This window comes from Gorilla gorilla, chromosome X, assembly GCF_029281585.2.
Source record: "Gorilla gorilla gorilla isolate KB3781 chromosome X, NHGRI_mGorGor1-v2.1_pri, whole genome shotgun sequence".
In the NCBI taxonomy this organism is placed as follows: Eukaryota; Metazoa; Chordata; class Mammalia; order Primates; family Hominidae; genus Gorilla; species Gorilla gorilla.
The window spans coordinates 75,400,387-75,422,083 of NC_073247.2; the positions used below are offsets into that span (position 1 = coordinate 75,400,387).

The following is a 21,697-nucleotide window of genomic DNA, read 5'->3' on the forward strand; positions in this document are numbered from 1 at the left end:
AGAGGGGAGTGAGCAGGGTAGGGAGGGGCCTGAAAAGCAACATCATGAAGAATGATGGAAGACATAAAATTTGTTTGTCTTAGATAACACTCAGGGCCCATTGAAGGCCTGTCACAGGGCAGGGGGAACAAAAGGGGTCTGTGGCTCTTACTGCCAGGTATGCTTTGAACGCCCCATCTGAATGGTAACAGGGAACAGGGTACTATGGCTCAAGGGAGGCAGTTTCCTAGAGCCTAATCTCTGTCTCCTAGGAGTAAAGTGGGCATGGGTGGGAAGGCAGGCCAGAGAGTAGCTAAGATAAATGTGGGTATTATCAAATCAGTCACAATTGGCATAAATTAGCTCTGGCATTGTTATGGTAACAGCAAGGAAAGCTGCCCATCTATTTCACTTTGTTCTTAAACCCACCAGGGCTGATCTACGAGTTGAGACCTAGTGCATTGATCTAGAAGTAATGCCTTGATATGGGATATAAACAATACCCAAGATCTCCAGAAAAGATCCTAGAAACTACCAGAAAATAGGATGAACCAAACAGCCCCTGGATCACCTGGGGTTTAGGAAATTCTTTAGGGAAGGGCCCTCACAAAAAGTTTAGACCTCAGTGTCTCTGTCTCTAAAATGAAGACATCGAAAAAGATGTCCATGGATCCTTTCAGTTCTGACATTCTAGGGGTTTCATATGTCTTTTTTTTTTTTTGCCTGGAACCTGAGGCCTGATAGGAGACCTGAAAAACATCTTGAAGACTTTTTTAAGAAAATTAGGAGATAATGACCATGGTTGTTATTCACAGCCGTATCCTCAAAGTTTAACAGAATACCTGGCATATAGTTGCTGCTCAGTTATTTGTCAACTAAACGCTAATTAGTTCTTCCCATGCTGGTGATGATCAAAGGTAAGTTAGAAGCAGAATGTTCAAATTGGTGGTTTCTTTTATTTCCTTCTTCCTCTCTTTGAGATAGGAAACCCTTTCTTCAAATGAAGTAAAAAAGATATTCAAAAACAAGAGAATAAAGAAGATACCTGCAACATGGAAAGTTGACAAGGAGTTCATATCTAGAATATACAAGGAACTCTTACAAATCAGCAAGAAAAAACATAAGAAACTCCAAGAAAATGGGCAAAGAATAGGAACACGGCACAGAATGTCCAGACAGAATGGACAGGTAGGGCCTATGGCAGGCAGAAATCCCTGGGCTTGGCATTTTAGGCTGACTAGCTGACTCATATTTTTATCCTAGGATACTGTACAAATATTACCATCTTATACAATGTGTTATCATTTTCTATGTGCCAAGATGTAAAGACTATTGGGATGTATTGAGATAGGCAATTTGCAGAAGGGAAAACCCAAATGGCTAATACGTTTGAAAACCTCAGGCTTAAAATATACCCAATGGAAATGACTTGAAGCTACAGCATGCCTAAGGAAGAATTTCTTGATAGTGAATGGTATGATCACTAATACAGAGTGAGTGAGGAAAGCTAGGCCAGCTTCTCTGGAGGCATTTGAAGACAGAAGGTATTTCATAGGTATCAGATGGCTGAGATTATCTTCCTCAAGAGAAAGCAGACAAGACAGCTTTATAAAGCATCATTAGCTCTGCTTACTCTTGCCTCAGTTTCCTTGATTGTACTTTGAGTTCTAAGGTTATAAGAGGCAATATCACCAATTGTTGGTCAAGGTGATCTAGAACTAAACTGAAGGTATTTTATACCACTGTCTGGGTTTAGAAAGAAGAATGTAATCTGCAGAGAACTCATTTGAAAAGATTATGTCTCTTACTGACCTCATTGAATAACTTCAATTAAAAACCCCTTTATTTCCTACTTCTTCATTTGTAAAATAAGGGTGTTATAACTTAAATGTTTGTAAAGCACTTTCTGCTCCCAGGAGGGAAAAAGAATGTCCTCTAATAAATAGTGACTTTTTTTATATTGAATATAATTTTCCCCCTTTCCCCTTCAACAAGTACAAGAGTAGGAAGTGTTTAGAGCTCTCCCATAACCTACAGAAAGAGTGGTTTATGCCATGTTAACACATCCATGCTTGAGTAAGACATGCTTCCAAGGGTACCAAGAAGGAAGAGGCAGAAAATGCAGAAGTAGCCTGGCTCGCTATCACAGTTTTTCTCTAGTGAGGGCATATCTACATCTTACAGAACTAGAGAAAAAGTAAGAGCCAGACAGAACTTAAAGAGCTCCTCCAACCTATGCAATTTAGAGAGGGGGTACAAGGCCTAGGGTGAAAAGACTCATCTGAGATTCCCCAGTCAGTTAGTGACCAAGGTAGGTCCCGAACCCAGCACTCCCAATTCTGAGTCTGGTATTCTTTCTGATAAACCATTCGCTCCTCACAGCTTTTGGTTTAAAGATTACACAATCCTGGGCTAAACTACTGTCTTCTGATCCAGCTAGACGCAGCTTTCTCCACTTCCCTTTGTTGCCCGTGATTTTAGGGTGAGACAAGGAGATAGCTCCCATTTAAATACTTAACTTCAGCACCAATAATTGTTGAAAAATAAGGAACCAGCAAATTGTCAACAAAAGGTTTGATTGGGTTGGCTGGATTGGAAAACTCCTTAAAGCAGGATCATATCACCCCCCACTTTCTGGAAAGACAAATAACTTCCATTGCTGTCCTGAGTCTGTGTCCCATAGGAAGAGGCCAAGATGTGTGGGAGTTGAGAGAACCTTCTAAGGACTTCCACTGGGCTAGTACCTGAGAGCTCTGGGAAAATAATTTTGCTTCTTAGAGATTAAATCTGTTGATCTAGAAAATAGGAATCACAATAACAACTTTTGTCCTCTTTGAAGATCAAAATGACATATGATGTGAATGTACTTTGCCAATCAAAGCAGTACATACATGTGAGCAATTATATTTAATTTTGACTTTAAGCAATATTTATAGAGCATCTACTATGTACCAGGCACTGTGCTGGGGGAATATATCAGTGAATCAATAGATGAAAATCCCTGCCCTTCATGGAAAGTACATTCCAGTAGAGGAGACAGACAATAAACAAAATATATAAGTTAAATATATAATATGTCAGATAGATAAATGTAACAGATAGAAATAAAGCAGGAAAGGGGCAGAGTCAGTGCAAGGTTACAGGTTTAAATAGAATGCTTAGAGAAGTCTCAAGAAGATGATATTTGAGCAAAGACTTGAAGGAGCTGGGGACGGGAGCCATGTAAATGTGGGGTGGGGAGGGGAATGCTTTAAGCAGAGGGAAAAACCAGTGCAAAGGCTCTAAGGGAGGAATATATTAGTAATGCTGAAGGAAAAGCAAGAGGCCAGTATAGCTGGAGTAGTAACGAAAGCATAGCAGAAAGGAGCAGGAGGTGAAAGTCACAGAGGCAAGGATGGGTTGACCACACAGGCCCTTGTAAACAATAATAACTTTGACTTTTACTCAGGTAGAAATGGTGAGCCATTGGAAGGTTCTGAGCAGAGGAGTGATATGACCTGACTTAGATCTTGACAGCATCCCTCAGCTACCAAGCGAAGAATAGATTGTACTTAATTTTATGAAAAACACTATGACATTGTAATATAGGTATCATTTTGGAGCAATGCTCCTCAAACTTTAATATGTATTATACATCAAATAGTAACTTTGTTAAAATGCATAATCTGATTCAGTAAGTCTGGGTTGGAGCCAAAGATTTTGCATTTATACAAGTTTCCAGGTGATGCAGATGCTGCTCTAAAGTACAACACTTTGAGGCTAGAAGTTATGTCCAGGCCTGGCACAGAACAGAATTCCACTAAACGTTTGCCAAATGAATGAAATGTCAGTGGTTTGATGCTGAATGCCATGTAGCACATTCCGAGGGGGAATTTTTTTAGCATCAGCCATTGATGTGAAGGGAGGAGGAAGAAGAAAAAGACATATGGATGGATGGGTGAATAAATTTAAAAAGGAGGCAAAAAAGAAAATTACCTTTTTCCAAATACAACATACGTTATTGCAATATTCTATTTACTTAATTTCCTCAACAAACTTAAGAGATTGCTATAATGAAGCCCATTGGAAAAATAAGAAAATTGAATGTCAGAGGAGTTAAGGGGTATCTTCAAGCCCACAGGGTTAATTAATGACCAAGTTAGAATGTGAAAAACCAGCATTCCATGTCCCCAGACCTCTTGTTCTTTCTACTCTATCTGCCTCATGGCAGGGCAGGGAGCGGGGCAGTGGGAAAAGATAACTTTTAATCTTCCTGAAAGGGGTGAGAAAATGAGTTGAGATAAAGAAAGTTCAGGCACAAAATCCTTGGCCTTGGTGTTTCCAGAGCTATACTGTTCAATGTGGCTGTCATTACAGATATATGGTTACCTAAATTAAAGTTAATTAAATGTAAATACAATTTAAAATTCCATTTCTCAGTCATACCAGCCACATTTTAACTCTTCAACAACCATAAATTGTTGGCTTATAGATACTATATTGGAGAATGCAGACATGGAACATTTTCATCATTACAGGAAGTTCCATTGGGCAGTACTGATGTAGAGAAATAAGAACTTTGAAAAATGTTGGAGCTGTACTACTGACTCCACAGTGGACCCTAGGCTGGGGGACAGAAAATAGAACCTAACCCCTCCTCTGGAAGGAAGGAGACAAAAGATTCAATGCAGAGTTTTCCCTGAGTCAAGAAGAAAGATATAAGAGAGAGTGTGTGTGTGTGTGTGTGTTTAATCCTTTTAAAACGCTGCCTTCATTTCCCATTGGTTTTCCCTTCCTGTTCAGTAAAATGCCCTTTAAAAATGCCAACTTGCAGCTACTAAGCTTAAGAGAGTACGAGAGTGAAGGCTCTCATCTTCATTTAGGACAGAGAGATGGAAGGAATGGGGTTAGGGAATGTAGAGAGAGAGCTCTTGGGGAAAAAAAGTGACATACTGAAGGAGCCCAGGTTTGTCCATCCAGCCTTCATCTTCTGTGGAGTCCTGTCTCCAAGCTCTTTTCTGCTTAAACTCACAACCGGTGTTCTCCAAGTGAGAGAGTAGGACCAGCAGCATCAGCATCACCAGAGATGCTCATCAAACCTAAAAATGCTCATGCCTTACCTGAGACTGATAATTCATGACTTGGGGGACAAGAGTGAGAGGGCTGCTTAACAAGCTCCCCCAGAAACTCTGGTACATATTGAAGTCTGTGAATCACTGGCTTGGCGGGAGATGCATTTTGCTTTAATGAGTGAGGTTAAGCCCTTACATGAGATGGCTGTAACTGGATCAGATACCAAAAAGATAAAGGTAGAGATGCAGGGGAGAGAAGGAGGAAGACTAAGAAAGGGTAAAGACAGAGAGACAATGAATATAAATGAATAAATATTAAAATTAGACAGAGAGAAAAATGTGAAAAACAGAGATTGAGAAACCCTAAGGAAGCAGTTTTACCTCACTGACCCTAAGGAAGCAGTTTCACCTCACTGAACAGAATCTGAGAGGCTACGTGCCCTTTCCAACATCTTGGGACTGTCACAGGCAGGGCCCAGGAGGGTTGCTGGTTCTTCGTGGAAGTGCCTCCACATGAACCACCATGGTTACCTCACAAATATCCTTGAGGTGCTTGATGTAGTGACGCTCAGTGCTCATTATCTCATTGATGACATTGGCCCGCATCTGGTCCCGGTTCTGTAGTGGCCGCCCCAGACAGAGGCAGTCTGAATTGGGGTCCAGGTGTCCGTTCTGCACATCGCTGGGCCCCTCCTCCACCTCATCCTCCTGGTTCACCCAGAGCTGTGGAAGCAGGCAAAAGAAAAATAATGAGTTAGCTTCCTTCTTTGAGAGGTTTCCAGGCAAGTAGAAAAAGGATGAACTGAACTTCTCAGGTATTCAGAGAATCTTCAACCAGAGACCTCTGCAAGTAGAATTCCAAACCTGGCTCTAGGGTGACTTTTTGCCCTGGGCATGGGTTTAATCTTCTCTAGGTCTCTGGTGACCTATCTGTAAATAGAGTGGAGGGACTAAATTCATTCATGCTGGAGCACATCTAGGTAGCACAACTGGATTTTTAAAAAGGTTAAGCTATACCTCTTGAGTGCCACATTTGGAATGCTGTCAAAACACAGCATTTATGCACCTGCAAGTATAGAGGCCAAAGTTAAATACTAGAGTGGGTGTCTTGAAAACAAAGTTTAGTGTTGATTTCTGTGATGGGATATACAAATCATCATCAAAATTTGACTGTAAAGTGCCTTGGACATGCAAAGATCTCTACCTCTTCAAGATTGGGATAGGGATGGGAGAATACTTCCCCACCACATACTAGCAATAGCTATTAATTGGCACCAACTATACACCATTCACTGTGCTAAGAGCTTGCAATATACTGTATTCAGCCCTGCTAGATAGGTACCACTATTATCACCATTTCACAGAAGAGGAGACTGAGGCTCAGAGAAGTTTAAGAAAAGTCAGGTCTAAATGTTCACTTTTGGATAGCTGGAATAAGATAAATATTTTGAACAATTCTAGTGGGAATGAAGACAGGATATGAAGGAAAGGGGAAGCAGATGTAAAGGCAGAAATAGAACCACATTTAGGTTCAAGCTATACACCATGACACTGTCGTTCCAAATAACAATGAGAAAAGACGAAGGCAACTGCAGCCAAGTGAAAACAGATTCCTTATAAAGAATTTGGTAGAGAAGTCCTTCTGGTTATAACTAAAGGCCTGTGTAGCAGGGTCCTTCACAAGGAGCTTCTGAGAAGACACCTTCATCTACTCTACTGCAACAACCCCAGAAGCCCATTCCTTAGGTTAAGATGCTGCTTTCATCCCAAAGAACTACTAACAGATTCATTCATTCATTAAATCTATGCCAAGTGCGGATAATATGCCAGGTATTAGGGATACAACAGCAAATAAAAAAGACAGAAATCACTGCCCTTTATAGAGCTGACATTTGAGGGAAGATGTTTCTTAGCCTAGAAAAAGGTGGCATATAAGGCCTAACTGTTTTTCTCCTGATCCCAGGTTCCCACAAAACATCCCCCGGGCCTAATGATAAGACTTTCTGGTCTAACCTCTAAGTCCTCTGCTCTTGAGAGCTTCTCTGTTCTGTACAGAGGAAGGTCTTTGTCTGCATGTATGTCAGAGTGCACTGACACAGGTCAGCCCATAAGCTTATCTGCCCTGGTTGAAATATCAGACCAGAGAGCCATTATCAACCCTGCCCAACAATCCGTGCAGGCTAATGTGTACCTTTTCTTCATTGATGCTGCAATTAGCACATATAGATGCCTGGGTGACAAGTAAGAAGACAGACAATGCCTGGAACATGCCAGGTTGAAAGGCTGTCCTGGAAGTCCTCTTAGAGTGCTTAAAGGCTGGGGAAACCAGCCTTTGAACTTCATTGAACTCCGAAGCAAGGCTGATTAATGCAGTTCAATTTAACAAATACTTTGGACCTATTCTGTGCCTAACCACTAACTGTGAAGGACATGCAGATGAGCAAGACAACTCACTCCTCCCTCCTCCTTCTAAACCACGGAGTGCTTTCCAAATCGGACACAATCTCTGGTCTTTATTACTCCTTTTTCTATTTTCACTGTCATTGCTCTCATACTTTTATACCTGAACAAGTCCCTGGGTGATCCTCTAGCTTTTACCCTTCCCACATACCACTATTAGACCAATTTCCTTGACTATCACATTGATTGGCTAATCCCATAAACCCAAAATCCTTAATAGCTCTCCACTGATTATAAAGCAAGTCCAAATCCCTCACCCTGACATTAAAATATTACCATAATCTGACTCCAATCTGTATTTCCACTCTTACTTCCTACTACTTCCTTTAGGAATATTGGGTTCCTCCCAGACTGGTCTATTTTCCATCCACAAATATTCTCATCTATGTCCTTTAATCCCATGCTCAAACACAGAAATACTATAGTCCAAAGGCTTTCAAAAACTTCAGCAACAGTAATCCATCCTCTCAATTTCGTAATAAAGAAACTGATACCCACAGAGACAGCCAGGGAGTTAGCAATATACCCATATCTTTAATATGCATTTTTATTTTGTGCCTTCCATTTTTTTTCTGTTTTTAAAATTATACGTTATACAAGAACACATTTGCCTTGCAAAAAGTTAAAATAGAAAAAATAGATTAAAATTATTAAAATCATGGATGAAAGAAGAAATATTACTACCAGTCTTACAGAAATAAGAATTAAAGGGAATATTATGACCAATTGTATGCCAATAAATTACATAACCTGATGAAATGGATAAAGTCCTAGAAAGACACAACCTACAGAAACTGACTCAAGAAGAAGTAGAAAATCTGAGAAGACCTATAACAAGAAAAAGATTTAATGAATAATTTCATTCAATCTTGAAAACTTCCCACATGGGAAAAAAAAAAAAAACCCTCAGGACTAGATGGCTTCACTGGTGAATTCTACCAAACATTTAAAAAAATAACTAACATCAATCTTTCACAAACCCTTCCAAATAACAAAAATACAGAAATCCTCAATAAAATACTAGCAAACCAAATCCAGCAACATATTAAAAACAAATTGCCCACCTTACCAGATGCGATTCCAGGAATGGAAGGTTGCTTCACATATGAAAATCAGTCCATGTAAATTACACCATATGAGTGAAATAAGGTTACAAAATCCCACATGATCATCTCAACAGGCACAGAAAAAGCATTTGCAAAATCCAACACCCTTTCATGATTAAAAAAAATACTAAACAAACTAGAAATAGAAGGGAACTTTTCTCCAAATAATAATGAACATTTATAAAAAATCCATAGTTAATATCATATTTAATGGTGAAAGACTGAAGGCTTTCATCCTACAATCAAGATCAAGACAAGGATATTCACTTTCATCACTTTTATTCAACCTTATACTGAAGGTTCTAGCCAGAGCAATTGGACAAGAAAAAGAAATAAAAGACATTGCATCAGAAAGAAGTAAAACTATCTCTAGTCACAGATCATATAACGTGATATACAGGAAATCATAAGGAATCCACCAAAAAAAACCTTTTATAATGAATAAATAAGTTCAGCAATGTTGCAGGATATAAAAATCAATTATGTTTCTATATACTAGCAATGAACAATCTGACAGTTAAATTAAGAAAATGATCACATTTAAATAGGAAAAGAAAGAATACATAGGAATAAATTTAACAAAAGAAGTGCAGTCTTATACAATGAAAACTGCAAAGCATTATTGAAAGAAAGTAAAGAAGAACTAAATAGAAAAACCTCTCCTATTCATGGATTGGAAGATTTAACGGTGCTAATATAGCAATATTCCTCAGATTAATTCAGATTCAACGCAATACCTATCAAAATCTCACCTGGTGTCTGCAGAAAATTGAAAAACTGGTACTAAAACTCGTATGGAATTTCAAGGGACCTAGGATAACCAAAACAATTTTGAAAAAGGAGAATAAAGTTGGAGGACTCACACTTTCTGATTTCAAAACTTACTACAAACCTACAGTAATCAAGAGAATGGGGGACTGGCACAAGAATAGTTATAAAGATCAATGAAATAAAACCAGGAGTCCAGAAATATATCCTACATTCATGCTGAATTGATATTTGTCAAAGGTGCCAGGATTATTCAAGGGGGAAAATATAGTTTTTTCAACAAATGGTGCTGGTACAACTGGATATCCACATGCAAGAGAATGAACTTTGGCTCCTACTTTACACTATACACAAAAATTAAATCAAAATGGATGAAATATCTGAATGGAATCAGATTATAAAAGTCATTAAAGAAAACATAGAGGAAAATCTGTAACATTAGACAATAGTTTCTTAGATATGACACCTAGAACACAAGCAACCAAGCAAAAATAAAGTGGACTTCAACAAAATTAAAAACTTTGTGCTACAAATGATACCATCAATAAAGTGAAAAGGCAACCCAGTAATGGGAAAAATATCTGCATATCATATATCTGATAAAGATGTAGTATTCAGAATATATGTAACTTAACAATAAAGTAACAACTCGCTTAAAAATGGGCAAAATATCTGAATAGACATTTCTCCAAAGAAGACATATAAATGGCCAATAAATACATGAAAAGATGCTCAATATCATTAGCCATCTGAGAAACGCAAACCAAAACCATAAAAAGATACCACTTCACACATCCTAGAATGGCTGTAATAATTTAAAAGGTCAATAACAAGTATTGACGAGCATGTGAAGAAATCGGAACTCTCACGCACTGCTGGCAGGAATGTAAAATGGTAGAGCTGCTGTGGAAAATATTTTGGCAGTTCCTCAAAAAGTTAAGCATATAGTTACCATATGATTCAACAATTCCACTCGTAGGTACGTACTCAAGAGAAATAAAAACACATGCTCACACAAATTCTTGTACACAAATGTTCATAGTAGCATTATACATAACAACCAAAAGTAGAAACAACCCAAATGTTCATTAATTGATGAATGGATAAACCAAAATATGGCATAGTTATGTAATAGAATACTATTATTATTGGAAAATTGCTAAGAAAGTACAGTTTTAAATGTTCTCACTACAAAAAATGATAAGTATGCGAGATGATGATATGTTAATTTAATCATTCCACAATATGTGTATACATATATATATCAAAACATTACATCCCCCAAATATATACAGTTTTATCTATTAAAAATGATTTTAAAAATATGTTCCAGAATTAGACAATGGTGATGGTTATACAACTTTGTGAATATACTAAAACCCACTAAACTGTATACTTTAAAATGGTAAATTTTATGGTATGGAAATTATATCTCTATTAAAATAGATACATAAAAAGCTAAAACTGTCTAGATAAGGTGAAATTTCCCCTGATTGTTCCCCATCCTAACCATATTCTACCTCTCCTGAGGAAACCATGGTTATGGATTTTGTGTGAAATCCTTGTCAACCTCTCTCCTTGCATTTATATACCTATATGCATATTCCAACAGACTCACCATTGTTCCATATGATAAAGTGATGATTACCCAGCCCTTGGTAGAACCTCTTCAACGTCTTTAGTAGCCCCTCCCTGCAAATGGATCAGTAGTTCTAAAAGAAAACTACCATAATATCCAGCCAGTAATTCCTTCATAAAGTCAATAAAGGCTCAAGGGAGTGTCTTAGAAAGCCAGCCGGCCCCTGTCTCCAGAAGTGTAATATTTCTGAGAAGAGAATGGGTAAGCGGTATTGTCTAAATCTCACCTTGATATTTTTAAAGGCCAAATCTAATCAACCAGAGAGGAGTAAAAAGCAAGACATCCTTTGAGAAGGTGAGGGGTTATTGCCAGTCTCATTGAACAACAGACTCTCAGAGCTATAGAATCAGTTTATAAAGGAAATGGAAGGTGGACTAGTCCATGCCACCCCTTGCTCCCCAATCAATACATAAACTCCCTTGACAACATACTCTGCCAGCAATTGCACACCCTATCTGCTTGAACACAACAAATGATGAGGAGATTACTGTTTCCCAAGGCAGCCCTTTCCTTTTTCAGATAATTCTAATCATTCTAATCATGAGCTCTGTCTCTGTCTGAATAAAGTTGCCAGCCAAAAATCTCAGCAAACACTACAAAAGGGCAAAACACAGATAAAGGAGAGATTGGAGGGAATGTGAACTCTTCAATAACAAAGGTCACCAAAAGGCCTTTTCTCTGCCACCACAGTGAAGCAATGGTGCAGTGTGGATACAAAGGTGAATGTGAGGCACTGAGAGGAACCTGGTTAGTTGCAAGCAGAGCTCCCACTTCACATACACACACACACACACACACACACACACACACACACACACACACACACACACCCAGTTTTGGAGCCCCAGTCAGCTTTCAGGAGGATCAGAAGTGCTTAGGGATTCCTGAATGTGCATACCAGGAAGCACTTAGCATTCCTGCCTGGCACAAAGACAATCAGCACGTTATGTACAGTCAGGCACAGAAACTACTCCTCTACCCCTCAAGGGAAGATTTAATAACTCTCACTAATTATATGAAGTATCATAATAAGAAGGCTGCTAACAAATTGTTCTCCCTCTCCGGCACCAACACAATGAGAAATAAGGAGCTTCAACCAGAGCAATGAAAATTTTTGTTATATAACAGACAAAAAGAGAAAAAGAAAAGACCTGTGTGAATATCCTGTTTTTGCATTCATGGCTTTCCATCAGCACATTAAAATGGGACCAACCCACCGAGTTTCACTGCTCTTCAACACAGACGTGTGACCTCAGGCAAGCTACCCTTTCCATTCATTCCAACACATTCTGTTTATTCACACCTCTGTACCTTGTATCCTTCTAAAGCCTGCCCCCTACTCCCTCTTCAGGAAGGCCTTCCCTACTCTTTTCTATCATTCTTCTTTTGTCCCTGGCTTCTCTGAAAACCTAGTTCAAGAAGAGTGCCTTCCCACGAACTCTCTTACTTGGACTTCAAAACAGCCCTGCAAGGCAGGCAAGCAAACCTTTTTATTTCCATTTCCCAGATGAGAAATCCAAGGCCAGATAGGGGGATGCATCAAAGTGGCAGTCAGGATTGAAGCAAAGTCTCTGGACTCTTAGGCCAAAATTAGGAGAGACAGTCTGTGACAGTGGTAAAGGGTGAAGACTCGGGAGCCTGATTTCAAATCCTGGCTCTACAACTACCTCTGAGTAACACAGAGTAAGCAACTTTAAGTTTTCTGATCCTCAGTTTCCTTACCTCTGAAATAGAAATAATATCTATCTATCTCATGGGGCTGTTGTGAGGATTAAATAAGGTAATTTATTTAATCCTTATTAAACTGTGCATGTAAAACAGTTTCTAGCACAGAGTCAAATATTAGCTGTTCTTGTTATTATCCCCTAGGTTGGCATCATCTGCCCCTAGAACAATGAAGCAACATATGAGAAACATTGTCCTCTCTAGTCAGGGAAGAGTTTTAGGAAGTACTTTTGTAATTGCTTTGCAATTGTCCCAAATTTCTTATACCCCAAATGCCACCTCCTTGACAACCAGACTCAAAAACCCTTCCCAACGAATGGAGACTTACTTAGTCGAGGCTGGAGGTATTGATGATTTCTGCCCATGACAAGGCTTCTTAAAGTGAGAACTCAAGCTAGAATGGGGGTGGACTGGAGTGTAGGGAAACCCTTCACAGATAACATAGCTTCCTTCCCAGTCAAGAAAACTAGATGCCTCTAATAAGAACTACACTCCACTCTACCCCTAAGTCTTCTCCTTTCATTGGTTTTCATGGAATTATCCTGCTTAGACGTTGATAGAATTTAGGTTAATTAGTTAAGTAGCCAAAAAAGGAGTGCTCTGCCAGGACCTTTAGAAGTTCATTTATTCTGTATTTCCTTTGATTTTCTTTCTGTTTGAGCTAAAATGAAGAGAAGACTTCCATTTAAGCTATTCAGATATGGAAGTACCGATTTCATGATGAAAGCCATGCTAAGCAGAATGCTGAAATCAAGCTGACCTGAGTTACCCATCTCCCAGAAAGCTTGCAATTATTTGACAGACATTTAGAAAAGAAAAAAAAAAAAACACTTCAGGATGGTGATGTGGCAAACACTGGCTTTGGAGTTGGAATGCGATCTTGTTTGGGCTATGCCATTTACTAACAAGTTAAAGGCAAGTCTGGCAGGGTCTCATTTACTTTCTGATCATCCAGGATAGTACCAATGCCTCAGATGACAGCTGTTCCCTATTGAGGCTTTTCCCGCAACATCTGTCTTATGTTTTTTACTCCTTTTAGCCTGTATCCAGGCTGATGTAGTCTCCTATAGCTACTGAAGTCATATGCCTCTTCCTGACCTCAGTTCCTATGAATCTAATCCCTTCCCTAACTATCCTGTATTTTCTACCTGCTAACATTTGTACAAAACATTATACCATCTACAGACTGAGAGGAGAGAGGAGTGAGGAATGAGTGTGAATGGGTATGGAGTTCTTTTTGTGGTTATAAAAAAGTTCAGGAATGAGATAGTGGTGATGGTTGTACAACATTGCAAATGCATTGAATTGTATACTTTAAAATGATTGAAATGGGGAAGGTGATGTTATGTTTATTTTACCTCAACTAAAAAAAGATTAGCCAGGGTGGTGGCTCACGCCTATAATCCCAGCACTTCGGGAGGCTGAGGCAGGTGGATTGTTTGAGTCTAGGAGTTCAAGACCAGTCTGAGCAACATGGTGAAATCCTGCATCTACAAAAAATACAAAAAATTAGCTGGGTGTGGTGGCAGGTGCCTGTAGTCCCAGCTACTCAGGAGGCTGAGGTGGCAGGACTGCCTGGGCCCAAGAGTTTGGGGCTACAGCGAGCCATGATCACACCACTACACTTCCAGCCAGGGCAAAAGCGTAAGATCCTGTCTCAAAGAAAAAAAAAGAAATTATGGAGAATGGGCTAGAAAAGTTCTTGGAGTGTATCTGTTCCAACCCCTCCATCTTTCAGGGGAGAAGAGTGAGATTTGGCAAAGGTAAAGAACTTGACTAAAGTGACAGAGCTTTGGCAAATCACCTCCCTTATGCATAAGTTTTCACATCTACTATCAGACTCTTAGAGGATGGGCTGAAGTTCTAGAGTACCTCTGTATCTTCTCAGTAGCCATTTGATGATCATCTGTTGGGTGAATGAATTTTTATTAAGTCCTTCATTCTACAAATTAAGAAACCATTTTCACTGCATACTCCCTGCCTCTGGATACCTAGTCACCATGCTTTACCTGCTTATTGAAGCACACTAAACAACCTGACGTTGGACCAATAATACCAGTCACTTGTCATGACAACAAACCACCCTCTGTCTGCTGCCTACTGATGCTACACTCTACCTACTGGGCTGGACTTTCTCCCAATATTTTCAGTTGGGAGGGACCTTACCCACTGCGCACACACTCTCAGCCTATCCCAACCCACAAGGGAAAGTGAACTTCTAGGACCTGCCCCAAATTCAAGTTCATCTGGCTGCACTGTTTTTCAGGGCTACTGCTGGCCCTGTCCCGTATATAGCATCTTTATTAAATGTACGCTTAACAGTAAGCTATGCTTACTTTATATAAATATGGGAATGAGTCCATCGCACACATGGCATTCAGGGCCAAGCTCTACTGAGCAGCAATGTCAATAACTGTACTACCTTAATAAGCTTATCAAAACAAAGAATTGGACCAATGGGCAGAATTTTCAGGTCTATTATTATGGCTTTTTTCCCCAGTACATTTTAAAAAGAAGTTTTTCAATCCGTTCTTGGGTTCCTACATATAACAGAATGTTCCACCATTTATTTGTTCTTAAATGGAAGCTAACTGCTGATGTATGGCCCCAGTAACATTATTATGCCTCTTGGTAGAGGTCAGAACAGCCAAGAAAGAACATTGTCCAATTACATGTTCAGCAGGGTCATTAGTTGTAATATCATTCCTATTAGTCTTGAAAGCCTGGCAGTGTCAGCATGTCCAGGCCTCCATGTAGCCCATGTTCTCATACAAGTGGCTGAATGGAGTGGGCCTTGCATGCCCGGATGGCCTCAGTCTAGCCACTCACACATAGCAGCAACAAGAAACTGATTCATCCAAATAATGGCTAAAAGATGAAAGCTCAGAAGCCTGGAGGACAGGAGAGGCTTGGCTGACCTGGTCTTAGGTTTCAGATCTCTGATGGGCTGTAGACAGAGTGGAGAGTCAGTATATTCCAAGAGGGTTTGAGAGAGGAGCAGGGAAAAATGAGGACATTATTTCTACCATTTACATTAAGAGTTTGCTGCAAGTATTACCAGTATTATTATTGAGTGTTTCCTATGTGTCAGATCCCATTGTCAGTGCTCTTCCTGTATTTTGTTTAGTTCTCCTGACAACTTAATGAGATAGGTGTTGTTATATCCTCAATTTAATGATGAGATCACTGAAGCATACAATGGCCACTCTGCTAATAAATGGAAAGGCTCTGATTCTAATCCAGAAAGATTATCTCCAGAGCCAGTTCTCTTGGACATTTACACCCTTCCCATGAGTAGAAGCTCCAGAAAGACAGATTCTAGTTCAACATAAGGACAAACTATTTCAGATCTGTCCTGAGGTATAACTGGTGGCCTGAAGAGGTATGGAGCTGTCAGTTTTCACTTCTGAAAACTAAAAAAAGAGACCAACCCACTTCTGAGTATTGTTTCTCTAGTGACCCTCTAATATAGAGGACAACAGACCTCTCAAGATGCCAGATACCCTTAGTACTTGTCTAGACCACTCCAGGAGGTGGCTGTTGCTAAGTGCTAGACAGTCACTTTTGTTCAGGACTTAGTAAATACTGGTGAGAAGATATTAATAGCACTAGAGCCATGTAAAGATAAGTGGTTTCACTCTTACTCATAATGATAAATATACTGATGAAAAAAGAAAATATATATATACAAGTATGATGATTTTCCAAAAATGTTGTACTTTACAAAGAGCCACAGAAACAGACCTCATCTCCAGGTACTCAGTCATGGTCCTCCTCTCCTCAAGTCATCACACCACCAAGGCAGTATATACACGATGCTAGGAATGTCTAAGCTAATCCCCAAACGAACCCGGGGGTTGATTACACAGAGAAAAACAGGTGCCAGGCCCAAGATCATAGCCTCAACTCAGGCAGCCAACCAGGTTACAAATCCATGCTATGGGTCAACAATAGGGCCTTGGAAAGCCCCAGAGCCAAGAAAACCATTCAGAATGTCTCCTACTGGTGTCAACTCTTAAATACCATCTTCCTATTGAAAAAAGCAACATGTATCAAGAAATTGGCTCAGACTACAGCATAAGGGCTAGTAGCTGGAAATAAAAGAGTAGTTCAAGCTTGGTTTACAGATGCTGGCCAGGTTCTCAAAAGCCCAGGGTAATTTTAGCTCTGGTCCTGCCTGGAGGCTGAGGGATAGGCTATATGACTCTCAAGGTTGCTTTCAACTTGGGATTTCTATGAGGGTGACCTGTGCTACTTAATCTGGAGGAATCATCTGGGTGATGTAACAGCTACATTTAAGATTCTCTCTGAGCTGAAGAGGTCTCCATATTAAAATAAAAAAAAAAAAAACCTCCAATTAGCCAAATGATGTACTAGATGACGTAATCCAAAAAATGTGCATAGTGAGAAGCCATTAAGATGGATTATGTGAATGCAAATGAGTTATAATAATGTCATTTGAAATTCTAGTACAGGGGAGAGAAATAGCCATAATCCAGGGAGAAAGACTCTCCCTGCTAATGTCAGCCTAAACTCACAACCTATAATGTGTTACCTCTAGGGCCACAAGCAAGACCTTCTATATAAATGATATAAATGTTTAAGACTAGAGACTTATGAACACTTTGAAGCTTGAATGGATAAACAAGGGTTGGTATAGTGAAACTCCTCTCAAGAACGCAAAAACACTATTGCCTTTAGTCTGGAATGGAAGGTAAGTCCTCAAGTGTTAACAGTCTTGTTAGCAGCCCAAGCCTGCCCTTTCTTGATTATGCTATAGGCCAGAAAGCACAGGATTAAGATTCAGAAGGGGACAACATCACTAAAAGTGGTGGAGCAGGGCACACAAAGAATCAGTTCTTCCACTGAAACAACCTTAAACTGGCAATGAATGACAGAACACATTGTTTTGGAACTCTAGAATCTAATCCAAAACTTGCAGCTACTTACAGGGGACTGTGTAATGCAGAAAAGGGCAGCAAAAATTTGGTAAGAGAGCATTGAAGCACTTCGCTTATCCTCTTACCATTCCCCATTCCCCAGTGGCTGAGGTGACAGTGGCCCACATTCCTGGTGTGGCTTGCTGGTGCCAGGAGATAATGACCTTGTTCTTTACAATATTGTAGCTGTGCATTTTGACCTTTTTGGCACTGAGGGACTAGCACAGAGGTTGACCTCTGGCTGGAGAGGCTTTCCAGGCTGTAGCTGCCTTTGTTGAAAGATTTAAAGACATACACTGCTCATGCCCACTTGGGACAAGGGATTGTGGACAGGACAAATAGCAAACACATGCAACAGCACAGGAAGGAGGAAGCTAAAAAGGAAGTTTCTTTGGGGAATAAGGATTCATAAGGGCCACCATGCATACCAGGGAAGTCACACTATAACACGCATGCCCAGGACCAGATGCATGCTCAGAAAAAAACCTCAGAGGACCATAGGCTTGTATTTCTGGAGGATGTGTGATCTACATACAAACAGGAGGAGAAGGCTGAGACAGAAGAGTTGATGACCTGGCACAGTCTCAAGTGGGTACTCCAGCTCAGAGTCAAGCTGCAAAAACCAGGAAAGTAGTATTGTTTGTTTCTTCTTGGATCCAGATGTTTAAAGAAATGTCAGGTTATTGGCTGACCAATGAGATAAAAGAACAGAGACTTCACTGACCATATATAACAAGAATACAGTCTTGCTAAAATAGTTGGAAAAAGTCACTAAACAAATGGACAACCACAGCCCTCAACAATCAACAGTAGCAAACCCTGGGGAGAGAAGAAAATCTGATTTCTAGAGTTACCACATTATAATATTCAAAATGCCAAGTTTTCAACAAAAAATTACAAGGCCTACAAGAAAACAGGAACATGTGACCTATTCACAGGAAAAAAATAATTTGGCAGAAAACATACCAAAGGAAGCCAAGACATTAAACTTATTAGACAAAGACTGTCTAGTAAAATTGTCTTAAGATTCAGGAGGCCTGGGTTCAAGTCCTGGCTTTGCCACTAATTCCCTACACGAGAAAGCAAGTCATTTCCATTTTCTGGGCCCACGTTGCCTCAGTATTTATACAACGTGGAGGTAGGGTGACCAATGGCAACAAGCTGGGTCCTTGGGAGATAATTTATCCTACAGATGTGTTTTGTTTGACTCTCACTGTGTTTCTTTAAAAATATGAATTCCTCATTAACATTTTTCTAAATATAAAGAGTTTTACATAAAAATCCAATTCCCGGCTTTTCTTGAAATACTAGAAGATCTGGCCCCTCTGGGCTTTCCTCTCCACTATATCCCACTCTAACGATGGGAACCATCCAAGTCACTTTTGCTGTCTTTAGATGGGGCATGGATCTCCCAGTTGGACACAGGTGCCCACTTACCCCTTGTCTCAATTTGTTTCACTCACTTAATTGGCCCCTGTAAGCATCTAAGTTGGCCACTCTTGGCTAAGATGGTTCTTTTCAGTTCTAAATCTACAGTGAATCTAGGGTTTCATAGAGGTGAAAAGCTTTTCCCAAGTATCTCTTTTTGCAGCCAGAAAGAGATAATACATAAATAAAAGCCAGGTCACACTCTGGAACAATGGGCTTTCCTTTGAAAAGGAAAAGTTGGGTTTCCATGACATCTGGTCTGTAGAAAGCCAAGAAATGATGGTAATGATTGGCTCAGGTGATCCTTTCATCTCCATACTTCCAAGCAGGCCAGAAACCAGAGAAATAAAGAATTTGAAAGAACAAGAAAAGTATATATCCAGCTCCTGATGACACCTCAGCAAGCTCTTTACTTTCTGACCAAACCCATGCCTTGTCACACGAGCCTCACCTCACATCAGTAACAGGTTGTCATGTGTCCTGTCCGCAACCTACCCTTAATTAGGCAGCAAGCTCTCCTCAGGCCACGGCCCAAAGTCAGAAAAAAAAAGTTCATTTTGTGCACAGTGACAAAGGAAAAGAGCCTGAATGACTTGAAGTTAGGGTCTATTAGACAAAAGGAGGCCCACCACAGAGGTGGGATTTGCTACTTAGAGACACAATCATATCCTAGCAGTCTACCCCTAGCTCCTAGCAGGGAAACCAGCCCAGGAAAACAGCTGACGATGTCGACAACTAGATATGAGGGCTGATGTTCAGCAAGTTTAATTCATTTAACCTTACCAACTACTGGGAAGGCATATCAGCTCCTACATTGCTCTTGTGAAGCCATGTCCCCAGTACAGAAAGGAAAGAACCTGAGAACACACACACACACACACATATACACACACATAAGCACATACAAGTATGAAATTCTGAACAACAGAAGAGACAGGTGTGAATAGGTCGAGACACATATACCTGGTAAGTTCCTGTACAGTGGCTAAATGGTATTATAATTCCTCTTTACAAGTATCCAGCATATCATAGGTAACAAAGCATTTTTACAAGACCGAATTGTCCCCATTTTACAAGGAAGAAAACTGATATTTGAAGATGCATACGAAGCTGCTCAAGTTGCATTTCTAATAATAGAACTGAGGCAAGCATCTGGGTTTCCCAGACTGCAGGTTGGGTTTTAATGTGTAACAACAGGTAGGGCTAACTTGAACAGAACCACACTAACCACCCTTGATTCTCCATCCTAGGGTTCAAATGTCAGCAATGAGACTTCCAGGTAGGGAATGAAGATACCTCACCATGTCAGTTACCAATTTAGTCAAATGATCTTATTTTACTAGCCTGGAGGCTGGGTGTTAGTGTTTTTGTTTGTTTGGGTTCTTCTTGTTTTTTGTTTTTTGTTTTGTGCTACTGAAGTGATTCTGTTGTATAGCCAGGGTTGAGAACCACTTGAGCTAGACTCTGGCTGCTGGGGCTTTGTTCCTGTAGGAACACTCCTCCCCGCCTTGGACTTAGGGGCATTAATGGCTGCTCACTGATATTCTGAAGTCTGGCTCTGTCATTTGCTTCCCTGAGCCATCCTGGCTTGCTCAATCATTTCCCCCCATCCTTGGATTTACTATTTATTATAAAAGTAACATTTCCCTGAAAATGAAATGCATTTGGATTTGGGTGACATCATCATTTGGTACAGTTTAATCCTTCTTTTAAAGAGGGAGGTCTGTAAGCACAAGACATACCAGCTGTATGCGTACAGGGCCTCACATTAGTCCTGAAGGTCTGTGGTTACTGATACGCTTTTTCTGACTATCCCTGGGACTGATTCATTAACTAGCAAAGATGAGATGGGACACAGATGGCATTTGCAGACTCTGACTGAAGAGAAGAAAAGATTGGATATTTCATTAGAAGATTCTCATGATAGAAGGGAATGAGAGGTAATTTTGTCCATTCCTCTGCTTCTAGGCAGTGCCCTCACCTAAACTGTCGCAACCAGGTAACAATACTTTCTGGATTTTTTACCTTGAGGAAGGAGGCCTCTATCAACCTCAAGGGAAGCCTTGATACATGGACCTTCTTGGAGCTAAAAAGATAGTGGTGATGATTATAATTATGATAATAATCATAAAGTAAGTTACCATTTGCTAAGTTCCTAATATCTGTCTAGCACTGTGCTAGACACCTTATTGGCATGTATGATCTAATTCCTTATAAAAAGTCTGTTATCCCTATTTTTCAGATGAGGAAATCAGGGCTCAGGGAAGTTAAAAATCTTACCAAAAGCTATAGAGCTAGAAGGTAGTAAAACTGTATCTAGAGTTTTCTAACTCCAAATGCCCTGTTCCTTTCTTTATATCACATTGCCATAATTCTAATATTGGGGGCCTTCAACGTCTAGGAGCCCTAGCTAGCCCTTCTGACCTTTTGTTTGGGGTCTAGAAGACTTCAGCCTAATTTTACAGGAGAAACTAACAAAACGTGATAGGCTGTCGTAAGGATAGTTATAACACACCCTCATGTAGCTTCAGTACTTGTCTTGCCACAAAGCAGTTTTCCCATGTTTTATCTCATTCACTGTGACATGCCCTGGCATTAAAG

At 40.0% G+C, this 21,697-nt stretch overlaps 1 protein-coding gene and 1 long non-coding RNA gene across 17 annotated transcripts in view; one reads left to right on the forward strand and one right to left on the reverse strand.

Moving 5' to 3' along the window:
- The window catches only part of ARHGEF9 (Cdc42 guanine nucleotide exchange factor 9), a 149,461-nt gene that overhangs the window by 65,711 nt on the left and 62,053 nt on the right, over positions 1-21,697 (reverse strand). For 15 of the 16 annotated variants that reach the window (XM_019019513.4, XM_031005850.3, XM_055376962.2 and 12 more), the window contains one exon: positions 5,562-5,753. In XM_019019513.4, the coding sequence (XP_018875058.1) occupies positions 5,562-5,753 (192 nt within the window). Of the gene's footprint in view, positions 1-5,561; positions 5,754-10,982; positions 11,052-21,697 lie in introns of those variants that run through there. The other variant, XM_055376965.2, reaches the window with a different exon arrangement.
- LOC134757911 (uncharacterized) overlaps positions 1-21,697 on the forward strand; it is a 280,826-nt gene that overhangs the window by 47,726 nt on the left and 211,403 nt on the right. The gene's annotated exons all lie outside the window — the stretch shown is intronic.